Raw genomic sequence first — 17906 nt, forward strand, 5'->3', positions numbered from 1 at the left:
AACTACTCCTCCAATTACTCTTAAAATAGAGGTGAAATGACAAAATAAATAAAGTATATTTTCCACATGAACTTTACCAAGTACAATGATGGGGTAGGGATAGATATGCAGGCAGAGAAAAGCATGTGAGAATAATGTGGAGGCAATGTAAGCCCATAGAGAGAGAAAATGCCTTTCCTACTGCCCACCCAGACTGGCTTAAGGTATTGAGGGAGGGAAAGGTAAAATATCCAAATCAACAAAGCAAGCATCTCCTCTCAGTCTCAGGCCTCTGGGCCCAGACATACAGTTTCAAAAAGGGACTGCATCTCCTTGGTATTTCAGTTAACAATATAGAGCTGCTGAAGTCCTTGGCCAGTATGTCAGTAGGCAGGGGCATTGTATCAGAGAGGTTTCCCCTGTGAGAACCTGTAGTGACTGCTGAAGTCCTTGGCCAGTATGTCAGTAGGCAGGGGCATTGTATCAGAGAGGTTTCCCCTGTGAGAACCTGTAGTGACCACTACTTTCAACATTGATGCTGGCTAATGCCCTGAATCCTGTCAGGAATAAAGGAAGACAGCCTGCCCAGCAAAGGACAGAGAAGAGCCACTAAGAAGACCCCACCCCTGATTCCTGTGGTTTACAGATAGCCACCAAGAAGCAGCAAGCAGGTCCTGCCCATTAGGAAGTAACTTAATAAGAGTGGGAAAAGTGACTGTGTTGCCATGGGATTTCTGAAGGTATCACTCTATCTGACTACACATCCCAGCATTCTTTATTCCTGCGCTAATTAATACACCAATGGGAAACAGGACAGGAGCAGCCACAAAGGGTGACACTTCCCAGTTTAGTATTCTAGCAATCTATGTTGCAGTTCTTACTACAGCAGCAAAGACCTGTGGAAGCCAGGCAACAGCCACGCCCACAGCCTTGAAAAATAAAACATCTCCTGTCACATTCCTGATTGCTTTCTTCTGTGCCCAGAATGTGCCGAGTGAACTGAAGCATAATCACCCTCAGAACCTATCAGGCACACTTCTGTGGTACAGACTGACTGAGGGCTGCCCAGCGGAGCAGCCCCATCACTGCAGGTGGGGAGGGGCTACATGTCTTTATGACTTGTACAAGATGCTTCCCGATTTTCCAGTGCTGTTTCCAACTTTGTCCACCACTGCCTTGCCCCACCAAATTTGCTTCTCTTCTACTTATGTGGTTTACTTTGTTATTTTGAGATGAACCTGTAAACGTGAGAACTCAGGGATCTGAGGTACTTCACATAAACACACTCAAGTATCAGTCTTTCATTTTTTGAAAACAAGAACACAGGAAAACAAGTCCCTTTCCCTCTCCCCTTAGAAATGTGTGCATTTTCCACTCAGCTGACAGTGGCTACCTCTGCACCACGTCACTAATTTCCTGTACACATGACAATAAGTTATTAAGGACAGGGTTTGCCCCAGGCACACCAGCAGTTGTTGAGGACACCTGCAGCTCCTGCAGGCTAAGTTCCAGTTTGCTCACGGCCTCTCGGAAGGCAAACTTGTTGCGAGTCTGAGGGATGCAGTCCACGTACCCTGAGCAGTAGTCGAGTAGCTGGTGTCCAGTGTCTACCAGCTGGCTATTGGGCACGGGTTCTGTGATAGCACTGGACAGTAGGTCAGCACATTCCAGCAGGGCCTCTTTGCTGATTTTGTCTGCTGAGATTTTCTCAGCTACTTGTTTGGTTTTTCTTAGAGCCACTTTAGTACCTGCTGTGCCATTGGCCATTTTGGCTGGCGAGATGGAAGGTGTGGGCAGAGGCACTTGAGGTGGAGGCACTGCTGGCCTCCCAGGTTTCCCACTACTGGGCACTGGCCCTGGAGCTGCCTTTTTCCCTCCCTCCTGTGTTTCTGAAGTGGGCTGTCCTGTAGGCGGGGCAGTGGGCTCTTCCTCAGGGTCTGAGCATGCAGATGGATGCTGCAGCAGTCTCATCACTGGTGGTGGGGGTGGAGCACACTTTGGTTTTACCCGGCGGGGTCGGTCCTTGTCAGTAGAGGATGTGACCTGATGCTCTGACAAGAGTTTGAATTTATTCCCCTGAGAGTCTGTGCCAATGAGCTGCACTTCAGCTGGAGTGTGTTTCAGAGTGGGTGAGATAAGGACTGGCACTTTGTGATTGTGAGTGGTTGGGAGGACAGCTACAGCCTTGGCTGGAGAAGACCAGCCTGGCTGCTCTGCATCCTCTGGGACTCCAGTGACCCCAAGTCGCACCCCACCATTCCTCTCCTTGCCTTTGGGGGCAGCTGCCATTCCAGCCAAGCCCACCCCTGGAGAGTCACTCTCTGTAATGGCTGCATCCCCGGAGGGGGCTCTCAAGGGAAGAGCTGTGGCTGCTCCTCTGGGCAATAGTTTGGCTTTTGGTCTCTCCCTGGCTGGAGCAGCACCTTCCTCAGATTTTTTTGGAAGCATGTCATTGGCCCTGTCCACATTCTCTTCTGGCTGAGAAGAGGTGGACACTGTCCTTTCCAGCTGGAGTTTGGACCTCTGGCAGTTCCTGGGAAGGGTCATTGCCATCCTATCCTGCTCTGGAAGCCCTGAGGACATGGAAGATGTAGAGTTTGACCTTGGAAAAGGCTTGGAAGTGTCATCACTGGCTGTGGGTTTACCTGCTCGTAAGCCCAGTGTCTTTTTGATTAAGCGAGGTGTAAAGAAGCCTGTGATGCCAGACCACCCACCCCCAGCAGCACCACTGCCCCCACCCCCACCACTGTCATCATTACAGAGGTTCCTCTGTGCAAAGCTCCCCCCATAGCACTTGGGTGGCGCCAGATTCGACTCTTGCTGGCCGGGAATGAAAGAGAACCCATCAGCATGCTGTAGAGAAGCAACAGATGAGAAGTTACCCGTGAGTTCATATTTCTTGTGGGGCTGATTCTCCATTTCTCGAAAGGAGCTGCTACGCTTGGGGGGTGTGGGAGCATTTCTCTTTTTCATAAAGGAGCTGAAGAAGCCTCCCTTCCTATCCCTGGTGAAACATGTCTCTTTGGCATCTTCCAAGAGGCTGCTGGGTGACTTATCTCTTTGCTTTCGAGGCAGTGCTGGGGATCCACTGGAGGCCTGTGTACTTCTAATGAACCCTGATGAGAAATGGCCAATCAGCAATGGGAAAGACAAGAAATGAGCCAGTTAGCATGACTAGGGCTGAGTTATAAAAGTTCTATCAGCATCTATTAAATGTCAGATGTTGGAGTTACTCAGAGGAAATTAACAAATATATTATTTTTTTCCCAGTGATTACTGTTCCAAACGTGATGTGGTATTGATAGGGAAAAAAACCTCTTGGTTTTTGTAGTATTCATCCTTTCTCTACAAAACAGATGTGCCTGGGACCACCTGTCAGCCTCACTGAAGGCCTTTTTCACAACTGGAAAAATGGCAACTATCTGGGAGCCAGGGACTGAGAAGATGGAGTGGCAGGTTGGATGATGGAAGATAGGAACACCCACCCTCGAAATGCAGGGCCAAGGACCAGAGTGCCAGGCCAAAGAGAGACTACTCTGTCCTCAAGGAAGATGGACATACAAGATGGGCTGACTAAATGAGGCAGCTTCCATTTAGTCTTCTACGATGGCCCCTTACCTGGTGCTGAACTGGAAGCAGGGTTCTCTGTGGCAGCTTGTGCCCCTTCAATGTTCTCCTTATCCTCTCCCTGTTTCTTCAGGGTCCGTGATTTGGAAGGAAGTACAGGCAATCGAGGAAGGTATGGAACAACAGATGAGGAGGAGGCAGCTCTCCCAAGCTCCTCAGCTACCTCTGTGACAAAGACAAGAGTACTGGTAAAAGGAACAATTTTAGACAGAAAAAGTGAGAAAAGGCACACAATTGAAAGAAGAAAAATGGAGAGAATATAGAAGTACATAAATGTACGGTGGTAGGTACTGTACCAGCTACTCAGAAGGCTGAGGCTAGAGGATTCCTTTAGCCCAGAAATTTGACACAAGCCTGGGCAAAATAGCAAGATGCCAACTTGAAATGAAACAGAAATTATACAAAACACAGAAATGGAATCAGAGTATATACTCTTGTGTATGTACATTTGTGTACACATGCACATGCATGTGGAGGCCAGAGGTTGATGCTGGGTGTATTCCTCAGTTGCTTCCCATCTTACTTTTTGAGACAGGGGGGTCTCACTGGCTTGGAGTTCACAGATTTGGCTAGACTGATCGGCCCAAAATCCTATTTCTATCTCTCCAGCTCTGAGATCGCAGGTATAAGCTGAACACAGGTACTCTGATCTGCATGGCAAGCACTTCACTGACTGATCTACCTCTCCAGTCGTGTATATAATCTTTTAGATGGTTTCTTTTATTCAACATTAGTCCTGTAGATTCACATGTTATTGCATGTGGCAGGGCTTTTTTCTCATTGGCATACACTATTTCAATGTGTGGACACACCAAGATTCATGTGCTCTCCTCTTGATGGATACCGAAGCTGTTTCCAGCTTTAGGTAATAAAATTATATTGCTAGGAACAACCTGCTACATATGCCTTTTGGTTCACAAGTCTACCTACCTCCATTTGACATGAACTGATAGGTTACAGGGTACACATCCATTCATTCATCAGTATCAGGTCCTCCTCAGTAAAATGATTGTAATCATTTACACTCACATCACCAGTGTGTAGATGTCCAAGTTACTTGGCATGTTTGTCAAAACTGGATGCTGTTATTTTATAGTATGTACGACCATCCCGATGGTCATGTACCTCATGGTTTAATCTGGTGGTGAGTAATGTTGAGCATGGCTTCGTATGTTTACTGAGCATTTGGATAGCCTAGTTTACTAAGTGCTGTGCAGATGTTGAATGAAGTGGACAAATATCTGCAAATATTTTCATTTTTAGGGTGTAGCTTTCACAAAAAGGAGAGTAGATACAATTCGTTCTATTTCATGTAAATAAAACATATCATCCTTTTGTCGGGCGTGGTGGCACACGCCTTTAATCCCAGAGGCAGGCGGATCCTTGTGAGTTCAAGGCCAGCCTGGTCTACACAGTGAGTTCAGGTCAGCTGGGACTACAGGGAGACCCTGTCTCAAAAAAAAAAAAAAAAAAAAAAAAAAGACAAAAAACCCCCAAAACCATATCAGCCTTTTAAGAAGTGTTCATACACACAAAACAAGCAAACCAACAAAGTTCCATTCCCTGATATATCACACTCCACATGCTGAAACAAAAACCCTGATTATTTTGAGCTGGGGATATAGCACAGGTAGTACAGTATGTGCCTAGCATGTGTAAGATCTTGGGTTCAATCCTCAGTACCAGAATCAAAACAAAACAAAACTTGATTATTCAAACAGTGCTTGCTCCAATAGTCACCCTTGGCTGATTTCAAATTTAGTCCTGGGCTTTGTGGTTTTTACTGGGGAAAAAAACAAACAAACCAAAACCAAAACCAATAAACAAAACAAAACAAAACAAAAAAGTAGTTTTCTGAACAAAAACGAAACATCGGGACAACTAAATTGTAAAATTTTGTTACTAGATAACTTAAAATTGTTTTACGTTACATTTACATTATACCTCATTTGTGTGTGTGTGTGTGTGTGTGTGTGTGTGTGTGTACACATGTCAGAAGACAATGTGAGGGCAAGGACGAAACATTTTCTCATTAAGCTTTAGCTTTGCATTTCTATTTTCCATTTCTTCTCACCAAATGTAATACATCACAAGGGGAACAAGACAAACTCAACTTGCTTGATTTCGTCTAACATTTTAAAACTTGAACTTAAGATCAAACTCTGCTCAATTATGAAGAAACGGAAAACAAAAATCTGAAAAATTTGTACAAAATTCCAGAATTGAATTACAGCATCTAGTAGGCAGATGAAACTAAGAATTCTGTATGTCAACTCTTTAGGAACAGGGAGTCACTCATTCCTTGTTAACAAGAAGGCAGCTGATGAACTCTATTTTTGAGGCAATGTCTCAAGATGTAGTCCAAACTGGCCTTGAGCTTGAGCTCTTCCTGCCTCACCCTCCTGAATATTGGGGTACAGGTGTGCTACCACACCCTATTGACTGGCTGCCTTTTGCGCATCTATTTAAACACAAAAGCAAGGAACAGCCTATGTATGTCCATATATACTTGTTTCTTAAGTAAGGAAAGGTTTAACTTTGTTGATAGCTTAATGTACTTAACTCAAACCCCTTTCCTAGTTATCTGGGAAAAGGGTTACCTGTTCCTATATTCAGGAGCATAATTTTAAGTAGTTACATGGTTATATAATTAACAGTCCACTAGATGCTCATGTTGTTTTTACTTTTTCAGTATTATAAACCACTCAGAATCCATATCCTTCTAGACAAATCTTAGCTAAACTCTTATTTATTTCCTTAAGATATAGGTTTAGAAATGAAATTCTTTCTTTTCCTTTTCTTCCCCCCCGCCCATAGATCAGGCTGGCATGGAGATTTACCTGCCTCTGCCTCCTGAGAGCATCACCCTCAGGACTGTAGAATGGGATTTCTTGATACTGTTTTTTTTTGTTTTGATCCTGCCTTGGTAGATGTGGTTCAGAATTCGAATATATATTCTTTAAAGATTTATTTTTAATTTTTAATTATGCATTTGTGTGTGTTTATGTATGGGTTTGTGCAGAAGACCAGGGATCGGATCACCTAGAGCTGGAGTTACAGGCTGCTATAAGCAGCCAGATATGGATGTTAGGAACCAAATTCTGGTTCTCTGCAAGAGCAGGAAGAGCTCATAACTACTGAACCATCTCTCCAGAATATTTTTATACTTAATTTTTTTCTCTTCTCTGTATAAATGTTAAGAACTACTAATGTTATTGTCTTTGTGGAGACTGAACAAATTTAAAATCAAAACATAATTTCAGTATTTAAATATGCAACAGAAAAAACAAGAATAGAAAAGGTACAAAAAAGCAGTAATGCAATAACAATAAAGGCCAAAAGTGAACTCATTAAACAGTTGGTAACCCTAAGAGCTAATCGTTTTTTAAATTACCATCCCCAAAATGGCCACTAACAGTTAACACCACCTGGCCCAGTCTCACCTTCAGAGATGCTAGAGTCATGGAACATCGTTTCAAATGCTTGATGGGTTTCAGCAAAAGAGGGCCTGTCAGCAGGGCTCCACTTCCAGCCTATGACAGGAGAATACCAAAACTTCCGTGACACAATCGGTTCTTGGGTGGCACAGCAGGCACTGAGCCCAGGCACCACAATGTGTGCTGACTGATTACAGCATGTGCTGGTCCTTCTATTTAGCCCTGGCTCCCATTCCCTCTACTACAAAAATAGGGAGAACATCTAGAAAATGGCATGTTTGCCCAGAATGGTAGCACACGTCTTTAATTCCAGCACTTGGGAGGCAGAGGCAGGCATATCTTTGAGTTTGAGGTCAGCCTGGGTTACACAGAGTTTCAGGCTAGCCAGAGTTAAATAGTGAGACCCTGTCTCCAAAAAAAAAAAGGCCTAACACATACACACACATACATAGAAGGGAGGGAAGGAAGGAAGGAGGGAGGGATTGAGGGAGGGAGGGGAGGGCAGGAGGGAGGAAGGGAAAGTGGAAGAAAGAAAATGACATTTGGAGCTGGAGAGATGGCTTAAGAGCACTGGTTGCTCTTGCAGAGGACGCAGGTTTGATTCCCAGCACCGACATAGTGGCTAACAACCATCTTAATTCCAGTTTCAGGGGATCTGACGCCTTCTTCTGACCTCCGTGGGCACTACGTGAGACAGATGCACTTGTGTACATGCAGGCAATACACTCAAACACATAATAAAATATTTTTTTAAAAAAAGAAAACGGCATGTTTCCCTCCATTAGAAAAGTGAAGTAAGGGGCTAGAAAGATGGCTCAGTGAGTGAAGGTGCTTGCCACCAAGACTGACAACCTGAGTTCGATCTCTGGGTCCCACACGGCGTCAGGAGAGAACTCACTCCCACAAGTTGTCCTCTGACCTCCACTCGAGTGCCATGAACACCCCTCACCAATAAACAAATGAATAAATAAAGTTCTAAACTGTCTAGCTTACAAAAGTTTAAATAGATAAATTCAGAAATTTAGCAGCCTCTCAGAAAGATCACCCACACTTGGGTAGTATGGAATGCACACGCCTAACGAGAATACCGTTATGTCTGCGCACAGACGCTATTTCATGTACTATTCACATTCCCACCTTCACATCTTCAAACAGTACAACACTTTTGTTTATACTCATAACAGAGGGTTTTTTTTGTTGTTTTGTGTGGTATGTACGTGATATGTATGTGGTATGCACGAGAGTGTGCATTTGTGTACCCCTTCACGTGCATGTAGAGGCCAGAAGCATCTTTCTCCACTGTTTTCCACCTTATTGTCTGGAGACAGGGTCCCTCACTGAGCTGGAGGCCTCTGTTTCAGCTGGTTGGCCAGTGACCTCCTGGGATCGCAAAGGATTCCTGATGATGGAATTACAGGCATTTGTAGCCAAGACCAGCTTTATACATAGGTACTGGGGATTTGAACTCAGGTCTTCATGCTTGTAGAGCACATGATGTTACCCACTAAGCCATCTCCCCAACAAAGAATACTTTAGCAATCATTGGCATCTAGCTGAAAGCGGTCATCCCCCAACCATAATCTGCAAAACCAACATCTTATTAAATATACGAATGTTTGTGAGAAATTGGATCTATATTTGGGCCACATTCAACTATTCTTAGGTTTCCAATAAGACTCAATTGTACATCATACACTGTGCCCACTGTCTAGCCAATGGCCAGCTCTTTAAATGTACTGAGGCTAGAGTCAATCTAACAACACTAAGAGAGAAATGTTTCTATTTCATTAACCATCCTGTTGTTGGTCCTGTTTCAAAATTCAAACATGTGAAACACTTACATGCTCTCATAAGTTCATAGACTTTAGGGGGGCACCCCTCAGGCTGTTCCATTCGATATCCTTTTTCCAGAAGATCATAGACTTGAGATAGGTCAATACCTGGATATGGTGACATCCCATACGTAGCAATTTCCCACAGCAAGACTCCAAAAGCTGCATAAGGAGATTGAAAAATATTTCTGTTGGCCTCAAACTCAAATATCTATACTAGTTTGGTTTACTAAGCCTTTCTAGTAAATCATCCTGCTTTTTGGGCAGTAGAAATTAGATTTGATACAAGGACAAATCTAAATGAAACACTATCAGGCCTTCCTTAAAAAGAAATACACAAAACCTCATGTGAAAAGCAGAAGTTTTAGAGGGAAAGGATCTTCACAGCTCTAGTGCAGTGTGAGATCTGGACAGGAATCTACTCCAAGGCATGGGCAGTTTGTTGCGTTGCTTTTTTTTTAAACAGGGTCTCTCTGCAGAACTCATTACCTAGATCAGGCTGGCCTCAACCTCACAGAGATCCACCTGCTTCTGCCTCCAAGTGCTAGGATTAAAGGTATATGACACCACACTGGGCCTTTCTTTTATTTAATAAAAGATGGGCTCTCACTATGTAGTCCTGGCTGGCCCAAAAGTTACTAAATAGCCCAGGCTGGTCCCTACCTTGTATTCTTACTCCTGAGTGCTAGGATTAGAGGCCTGCACCATCATGCCAGGCTATTTTGCTGGTGCTCACACAGTCTCACGACATTGCCCAGGCAGCTCTCACACTTGAGGACTCAAGGGATCCTCCCACCTGAGCTTCTAGTTCAGCTGCAACTACAGGCATCTACTATAGTACTGATTGCTTCTTTTTTCCCTGGTGCTGGGGATTGACCCTGGGCCTTCTATATATTAGACAAATATTCAGTCACTAAGTTGTACCCCATTCCCAGCCCTATGTAGCTCAACTGGCCTTCAACTTGCTATGTAGCCCCGGATGGCCTTACTCCAAACTCCCATCTCCTACCCCAGTCTCCTGAATGCTGGTATTATAGGTATCCATGCCCAGTCTTTAGGAAAAAAAATCATTAATGTATCTCTTTTATTTGAGCATCATAAAAGAGAAGCTCTCAGGCCAGGTATGGTGGTACATGCCTTTAATTCCAGCACTTGAGAGGCAGAGATCTCTGAGCTCCAGGCTAGCCAGAGCTACATAATGAGGCTCTGTCTCAAACAAACAAATACAAAATGAAAATAAATGGGAAGCTCTGAAGAACTAGGAGAATTTACTGGGCATGATGGCCCATGCCTATGGTCTCAGCACTCAGGTCCACTGAGGCAGAAGACGCCCTCAAATTTGAGGTCAACCTAAGCTGACATAGTATATACCAGGCCTACATAGTAAGTAAGGCCCTCTTTCAAAGAGACCTGGGAGCATTTATAAAGAAAATAAAATGACACATGTAAGAAATTGTTCCAACCTTACCCCAGACATCTGATTTAATTGAGAAGGTATTGTAGGCCAGACTCTCTGGTGCTGTCCACTTAATAGGAAACTTGGCGCCAGCATGTGCAGTATAGGTATCTCCAGTCATCAGTCTACTTAAGCCAAAGTCAGCCACTTTTACCACATGATTTTCTCCCACTAGGCAGTTACGTGCTGCAAGATCTCTGTGGGAAAGAGAACCCTATGTGATTCTATTTTGATGATGAAAAAAAATGGGAGTGAATGCTCTGTTCCTGGTTCTTTGTGCTACAAGCAGAGCTGATAAGTAAATGTTAATAAACATTGTATTTTAAAGATAATCATTAACATGGTAGAAACTCCAATTTGAATCACTTATAGAGTATCCATAAGGAGAAATTTTATGATTCCAGAATAAAGAGGATTTATAAAATGAATTCCTTTATATAAGTACAGTAGGATAGATTTCAGGGGTGAGCAACAGACACCTTTCTAAAAGGCTTTAAAAACACATTACTAAGACAGACTACTACTTTAAAAAGTTGGCCGCTAGATGGAGCAAGAGGATCTTGGATATAGTGCTAGGTCAAATGGCTTTCACTTACTAGTTTCGTTACTACCTTAAGCAACCAATGACTTTCTCTAATCTTTAGAAAACTTCTGGGCATTACCTATGGATGAAGTTCTTCTTTTCCAGATATTCCATTGCAGAAGAGATCTGAGTGGCCATGTAAAGCAGTACAACTGCAGTCACCTCTTCTCGGTTGCACTCGCGGAGATAGTCAAGGAGATTCCCATAGGGCATGTATTCAGTCACAATGTAAAATGGTGGCTCCAAAGTACAGACGCCTGACCAAGAACAATTTGACAATTTTTAAGTTTACCTTGACAATAATCTTTTCCATTATTACCACCATATTCTATGAAATAAATGTAATAAAAATTTAAAACCTGGTTGTTTGCATCATTTGTTCTCTGGAAATTCATATACCTTTTCAGTATGTGCCTATTTAAGCAAAAGCAAAATTACTTGCGTTCATTTGACATGGGGCTAAGACCAAAATTTCTAGAGTTCTGTACCTGCTCATCATTCACTTTCAACTGTATACTAACAATGCTCACCTAAAGGTAACAGAACTTATACATGTAGGGAGAACTGACAGCCTAGTCTATAATTATGTGGGGTTTTTTGTTTGTGGGGTTTGTTTTGTTATTTTGAGACAGGGTCTCCCTATAGCTCCAGCTGGCCTGGAGCTCGCTATATAGACCAGGCTGGCCTCAATCTCACAGATCCATCTACCTCTGCCTCCCAAGAACTGGGATTAAAGGTGTGTGTCACCATACCCAGCCTGTAATTATGCTTTCTAAAAACTAAATTTTTTGCATAGTCGAGGACCTCACTAATACATGGCAGATTCCATTTTTTTTTTATCTTTTTGAGACAGGGTCTCCCTGTAGCCCCAGCTGTCCTGGATTCACTATGGAGAACAGGTTGGCCTCGAACTCACAGAGATCCACCTGCCTCTGCCTCCTGAGTGCTGGGATTAAAGGCGTGCAGCACCATGCCCGGCTTCCTTTTTTAAAAAAATATTTTATTATTTTAATTTAAAAAAATGTTAAAACATTTATTGATTTTTACACCACTTCCCAGATGGCACCCTCCCATAGCCTCCCTTCCCCCACTAGTGCCCTTATACTCTGATATCCCTGCTACTGTCTGCTGTGTTGTCGGTACTCCCAGCCATTCCCCACTACTTGCCCTTCTGGTGAATCTAGTCAGCCTATTTAGAGGTCTTTGTTTTAGGAGGGTCAGCTGTTCCTCATCTAGCGGTAATATTTTAATTTTACGTGCATAAGTGTATTGCCTGCATGTATGTGAGTGCACCTGTATCATGCAATGTGGTGGAGGTCAGAAGAGGGCTTCAGATTCCCCTGGAACTGGAGTTAAGGATGGTTTGTAGCCGCTGTGTGGGTGCTGAGAATCGAACCAGGGTCCTCTCCAAGAGCAGTCGGTGCTCTTAACCACTGAGCCATCTCTCTAGCCCCAAGCAGATTCCATTTTTTTTAAAAAAAGAAGAAACGATTTTCTTTGAAACAGTTTAGCTTAATTTGAGCATTCGAAAGAACTAGCCCAATTTTAAAAGGCAGAAAGGTTTAATCAAAGGTTCCTTTGTAAACCAAACAGGTGAGAAACTAATCTATCATAGCATAGCATATCCTGATTTGATAAGCTGATAGGTCATAATTTTAATCCTCCTTTTCAATAGTCCTTTGTTTAATGTGTATTTTATGAAAATACTTCATGCCAATTTTTGGTTTAGTGCTACCTTGAACGCTTCTGAATTTTGAATCTAGGGCAACCATAAACTGGACAGTTTTACCTGTTGAAATCAACCTGGGTCACTTGTTTTTTGTTTTAAACACAAAGTCTACTGATTAAAATACAGTGTGTATGTATATGTGTGTGTGGCTAGAGGGTGAACCTAAGACTTCATGCTTGCTAGTCAAGTCTTCTACCACTAGGCCACATCTCCAGCTCATGATAATATTTACTGAAGTGGACTGACACTGAGAGTTTCCACAATGGTGGGTACTCTTAAAAAAAAGAAGAGGCGAAGGAGGAAGGGGGAAGAGGCAGAAGAGGGGAAGGGGGAAAGAGGAGGAGGTGGGAGGAAGAGGAAGAGATGGGAACAGGAGGAGAAAAGACGGAGGAGGAAGAAGGGGAAGAAGGAGGAGGAGGAGGAAGAGAAGGAAGAAGAGGAAGAAGAGGAATAATGATCTGAAGGTAAAGAGGGGTTGAGATGACAGCACACACCTGAGGATCAATGTGTCCATACTTCCTTACCTAACAGCTGTACCAGATTAGGATGCTTGATTTCCTTCATCACTGCAGCTTCTTTTAGGAACTCTTCTACTTCCATTGTATCTTCCTGTTAAAGGTAGAAGGTAGGTAAAACAGAAAGAAAAAAAAAAGGAGGAAGGAGTCAAACCTCCATCTTAATCATTTCAGTCACAATCACAATCCTACTTCAGCTTTCAAAGTAAAAGCAATCACCATTTGAATATTTTAGCATATTACCTTAAGAAATTTTAGTACAATCTAGTATGTTCTACAGAAGTACAACTAAGAATAACATCCTTGAATTTATCAAGTATTAGATACTGGAGTAAAAATGAATAGGGAAAGTAAATTCAACAATCATATTTATAATCAACCAAAAATAGGAAACTTAGATTCAGTTCTCTGACAGTTTCTTTCTCTAGATATTTTAGTGTTTGGATGAGAAGATAGAGCAGATAGCTGTTTACTTTTTTTATCTTCCCGACTAGACCATGTTTCTTAAATAACAAAGCATATTTGCAAGGCCTCACAGATCTTTTTTTACATTCAGAATGTGCTTAATAAACAGGACCATTATTCATTTAATCTACTTGATTCAAAGAATAGCTCACATAATGACACACCAGAGCCACTGAGACTCTGGGACAATTTTCAGAGTATGGAATGAGCAGCAACACTGTAATTTTGCATTGGGATGCTTAAAAGGGGGACAAAGTAGTATAAGGAAAAAGATTTCCGTGAATTTCAGAATAAGAAGCGATCTAGTTGGGCATGGCAGTGCATACCTGTGAGCCTAGGAGGCTGAAGCAGGAAGATCCTTACTTGGAAGCCAGCCTGGACTACTCAGTGAGACTTTTACTTTTTAATTTAAAAAGATGTCTTTAACTGCAAGGAGATGGGAGGTGCAAGAGGCAGGGGGATAAAGGAATAAGGACCTGCATGATTCTTAGACAATACATGAAGAATCCTGTCTGGCAGGGGCTGTTTTCAGCAGAACTTATGATTTGCTTCCAAATTCCCACTAAGATCTCTATCAACAGCCTCCAGAGACAAACCTTGCCCACACGTGGGTTTCACTGCATTGCAGTAAATAATCTGCCCTTGCAATGTCAGCAATGGTACTAGGGTTAATCACCACAATTTGCTGAGTGTTTGGCACTTGTGGGTGGAAAGTGTTCCAAAGTTAGGGAAGGGCGCACTGATCTTTCCAAGTGATTCAGCACACGCACAAAATGCTGCCTGAAAACTGTAATTCTCAGCAACCCACCTTCAGTGTTTTCACAGCAACTGTAAGGCTGTATTTCTTCCAGACGCCGACATAGACTTCTCCATACTGACCGCCCCCAAGTTTGTGCTTCATGGTAATATCTGTTCGCTCCATTTCCCATTTGTCATGGATAGGAGACACACCATAGACAGTTGGCTTATTACACTTGGGGGCTGGATAGTGCAATGTTGTCACTAGCCCATCAGCTACTGTGGAATGATGGTGAACAAGCTCTGCCAAGGTGCTAAAGCGGCTCTCAGCAGTCACATATACCTGGTGAGGAAAGCAGACAGACCTGAGAAGAGAGGAGGAACTGTTTTTAAAGGCGCCATTTCACTGGCCTGAAGACAGGATAGGAAGGTGGCTTTTTTGTTTTGTTTTTCAGGTTCCTGCCTCCTGTAACACAAGATGAAAAAAAACTTTTTTCTCTCCAAGCTGCTTCTGGTCATGGTGTTTATCACAACAACAGAAGAGCAAACCAGAACAGAAACTGGTATCAGAGAGTGAGACCTAGCTATGATGGACCTGACCTTGTGGCTTTTATGCCTTGGAATGTTTTCTGGGAAGAAGATGGAAGACTTTGAAGCTCTGAGCTAGAAAAGCCATTGAGTGCTGAGAGCTTAATGGGCTTCTCTGTGGGAGCTTGGAAGATAAGAATTTTGAAAGAAATGCAGACATTGGAGACCTGGCTTATGAAGTTTCAGAGGGAAGCAAAGATTCTACCAGACTATTTCTGAATTAGAATCTGTGCAAATTAAACCTTTCTTTTACTGGGGCAATCCATGCTAGTTAGATGAGGTTGGAAAATCAGCTGTGATTAACAAGAGACCAGCATCACTGAGGTGAAATCTTTTGGAAAGTATTTCTCAGGGTCCTCACTCAGAAGTTGTGGTCCAGGGGAGGAAGGAGGGAAGAAGATCAAGGCTGCACATGAAGTTGGTAATGAACTTGACAAATAGTGTCTAGGAGTCTCCCATATAGTATTGGGGTTGAAGGCATGAATGGGTCATGGAGAGCAGGTAAGGCATGGCACCATGAGGCAGAGTCAGAGTCCCTGAAGAGAGCCCAAGAAAGACCACTGATGAAAATGCAGCCTCAGTTGCAGTGGAAACCCCAGGATTGAAGGAGTCATGGAGAGAAGTCACTCAGATTTAGGCACTGTGTTGGAATCCCTGCAGAGAGGCTGGGAGGCCATTGGTAAAGGTACAGCTTCACTTGCCATGGAGAACTCAGCATATTGGAGATGGTAGAACCATGGGATGACCACCAAGAACAGCAGTAGATACGGTGGGGAGCCAGCCTGAGCCCACTAGATAAATTGTGTATGTGGGTAGTACAGATGAACAGTGGGACTGCCCAAGCCCCTTGGAGCCCAGAAGATCATTAGTGAGTCCCAGATGTTAGACACTGAACTTTTTCCCTCAAAGATTTATCTTTAACTATGTGCATGTGTGTGTGTGGGGGGGGTATATGCTACCCATACACAGACATATACATATTACATATCATTTTTAAAAATAAAGTTGCCTAGCTGGGTGTGGTGGCATACGCCTTTAGTCCTAGCACTCAGGAGGCATAAGCGGGTGGATTTCTTTGAGTTCAAGTCCAGCCTGGACTACATAGCAAATTTTAGGCCAACCAAGGCTATACAACAAGCCCCTGACTCAACAACAACAACAAACAAGGAAATTGAGGTTTAAGTAAAGTCTCGAAGTGAAAAAAATGGTATAGTTACTAGGTCTGAAGTTTTGCTCCAAAGCCCATCCCCCTACTGTGCATATCATAAAGAGGGAAAGAAGGAAAAAAAGGCTCAACCCAAATCAACCATCCAATAGAACAACAAATGACATAAGCTCAGGCTTTATAATCTATAAAACATATCAGGCTCCATTCTAACGCAGTTATTCTAACAAGACTGAGTCTTCCAACGTACAGATTACCAAATGGCTGAATGCTCTATTTATGACAACCTACATGAATGACAGACACCAATCTCAAATATCCATATTCTTACTCTATGAGCTTCCTAGTACAGATTATTCTAGACAAAGATATAAGGTTAATTTACAAATTCTGCTTCTAAGTATTTGGTTATATTTGTGCTGATGGATAAAAACAGCAACCTTTTAATTCCTTTACTTTCATTCCTTTACCTTCAAATCTAATTTATCCTTACACTGTTAATATACCACAATTTTTAATTTACATTTCTGAATTGTTTCAAAAAGAGCAAGCTCCAACATGCTGACATATCAGACATAAAAACTACTTTCTACTTTAGTCCTTCTTGATACTGCTTTTACTGAGCAGCCATCCACATAGTGGCTACTGGCAAGACTCACCTTGCTGTCTGTGGTGGTATTGATCCTGTAGTGGTACACACGCCCCTCATACCTGAGCGAGATAGAGAGCTGCCCAGGGCTACTCTCACTTTCTCGCACGAGGAAACTGCCATTGATTAGGCTGCTGAGCAGATACTCCGCTGCGCTGCGGGACACAGGTCCATGGTACCAGGAATGTTTCTCTAAGCTATTCACTGGAGTGATGTAGTTGCTTGGCACCCAACCCTGTCCATTCTTGGAGCGAACCTCACTCCACTCGCCATTCTGGTTGTAACCAAGGACTCGTAGCTTTTCACCTGGCCATGAAGTCATCAAAGAATGAAAGGAAAAAATGTTTACTTCAAACTGAAGAAGTTTAACATCAAACTTCAAATTCACTGAAAAATGAACCAAGAACCTTGCTTATCAATATCCTAGAAATTTCTTAAGTTTCTAGCTTAAACTGCAGAAACATAATAAGAATTGGTTTCTGACATTTGCTACAGATTTTAAAAGGATTATATGCCACCTAAAAATGTATTGAAGAAACTATGTACAGTGATACGACAGTGTAGCAAGACAGAAGGCTTATTCACATGGCTAGCAAATGATAGCGGCCACTCTTTTACTTTATTTGATTAATTATTTATGCATATGTCTGTGCATGTGTGCTGGTACCCATGGAGGTCAGAAGAGGATGTTGTATCCCCTGGAACTGGAGTTACAGGCAGTTGTGAGCCACCTGACGGGTGCTGAGAACTAAACTCCAGTCTTCGAGAGAGCTTGACAGCTGAACCATCTTGACTGGCTTATCTTTTGGAGGTTTTTTTGTTCTTTTTTTTTTTAAGACAGTTTCATTATGCAGCCTAGACTGGCCTTGACCTCATGATCCTTTTGCTTCAGTCTCTTGAATGTTGAAGTTATAGGCATGCACTACCACACCTGGCTATAAAAATACTCTTCAAAGGTGAAATAAAACTCACTTTCCCTCAACAGGTATGTATCTCATATAGATATGATTTAATGCTAATGATAACAAAAAAACTGGAGACATGTGAAATAAAAAGCAATTTTCAAGCTGGGCATGGTAGCACACACCTTTAATCCCAGCACTCGGGAGGCAGAGGCAGGCGGATCTCGTGAGTTCAAGGCCA

General features: G+C 42.8%; 2 protein-coding genes across 6 annotated transcripts in view; one reads left to right on the top strand and one right to left on the bottom strand.

Annotated features, from left to right (window-relative positions):
- Nucleotides 1-3460, top strand: part of Tor3a (torsin family 3 member A) — a 26318-nt gene extending 22858 nt beyond the window's left edge. Inside the window, exon 6 of the mRNA XM_029560183.1 lies at nucleotides 3336-3460. Within this exon, the coding sequence (XP_029416043.1) occupies nucleotides 3336-3367 (32 nt within the window). The 3' untranslated portion in view covers nucleotides 3368-3460. The remainder of the gene's footprint in view (nucleotides 1-3335) is intronic.
- Abl2 (ABL proto-oncogene 2, non-receptor tyrosine kinase) overlaps nucleotides 7-17906 on the bottom strand; it is a 129524-nt gene continuing 111624 nt past the window's right edge. For 3 of the 5 annotated variants that reach the window (XM_029560178.1, XM_008826148.2, XM_029560179.1), the window contains exons 4-12: nucleotides 16774-17069; nucleotides 14432-14704; nucleotides 13168-13252; nucleotides 10994-11171; nucleotides 10344-10528; nucleotides 8885-9037; nucleotides 7050-7139; nucleotides 3598-3771; nucleotides 1251-3095 (exon numbers count right to left, since the gene is read on the bottom strand). In XM_029560178.1, coding sequence (XP_029416038.1) covers nucleotides 1369-3095; nucleotides 3598-3771; nucleotides 7050-7139; nucleotides 8885-9037; nucleotides 10344-10528; nucleotides 10994-11171; nucleotides 13168-13252; nucleotides 14432-14704; nucleotides 16774-17069 — 3161 coding nt within the window. In that variant the 3' untranslated portion in view covers nucleotides 1251-1368. Of the gene's footprint in view, nucleotides 3096-3597; nucleotides 3772-7049; nucleotides 7140-8884; nucleotides 9038-10343; nucleotides 10529-10993; nucleotides 11172-13167; nucleotides 13253-14431; nucleotides 14705-16773; nucleotides 17070-17906 lie in introns of all 5 variants that reach the window. The other 2 variants (XM_029560180.1, XM_029560182.1) reach the window with 1 other exon arrangement.

Source organism: Nannospalax galili, unplaced genomic scaffold (assembly GCF_000622305.1).
Source record: "Nannospalax galili isolate Female #2095 unplaced genomic scaffold, S.galili_v1.0 scaffold429, whole genome shotgun sequence".
In the NCBI taxonomy this organism is placed as follows: domain Eukaryota; kingdom Metazoa; phylum Chordata; class Mammalia; order Rodentia; family Spalacidae; genus Nannospalax; species Nannospalax galili.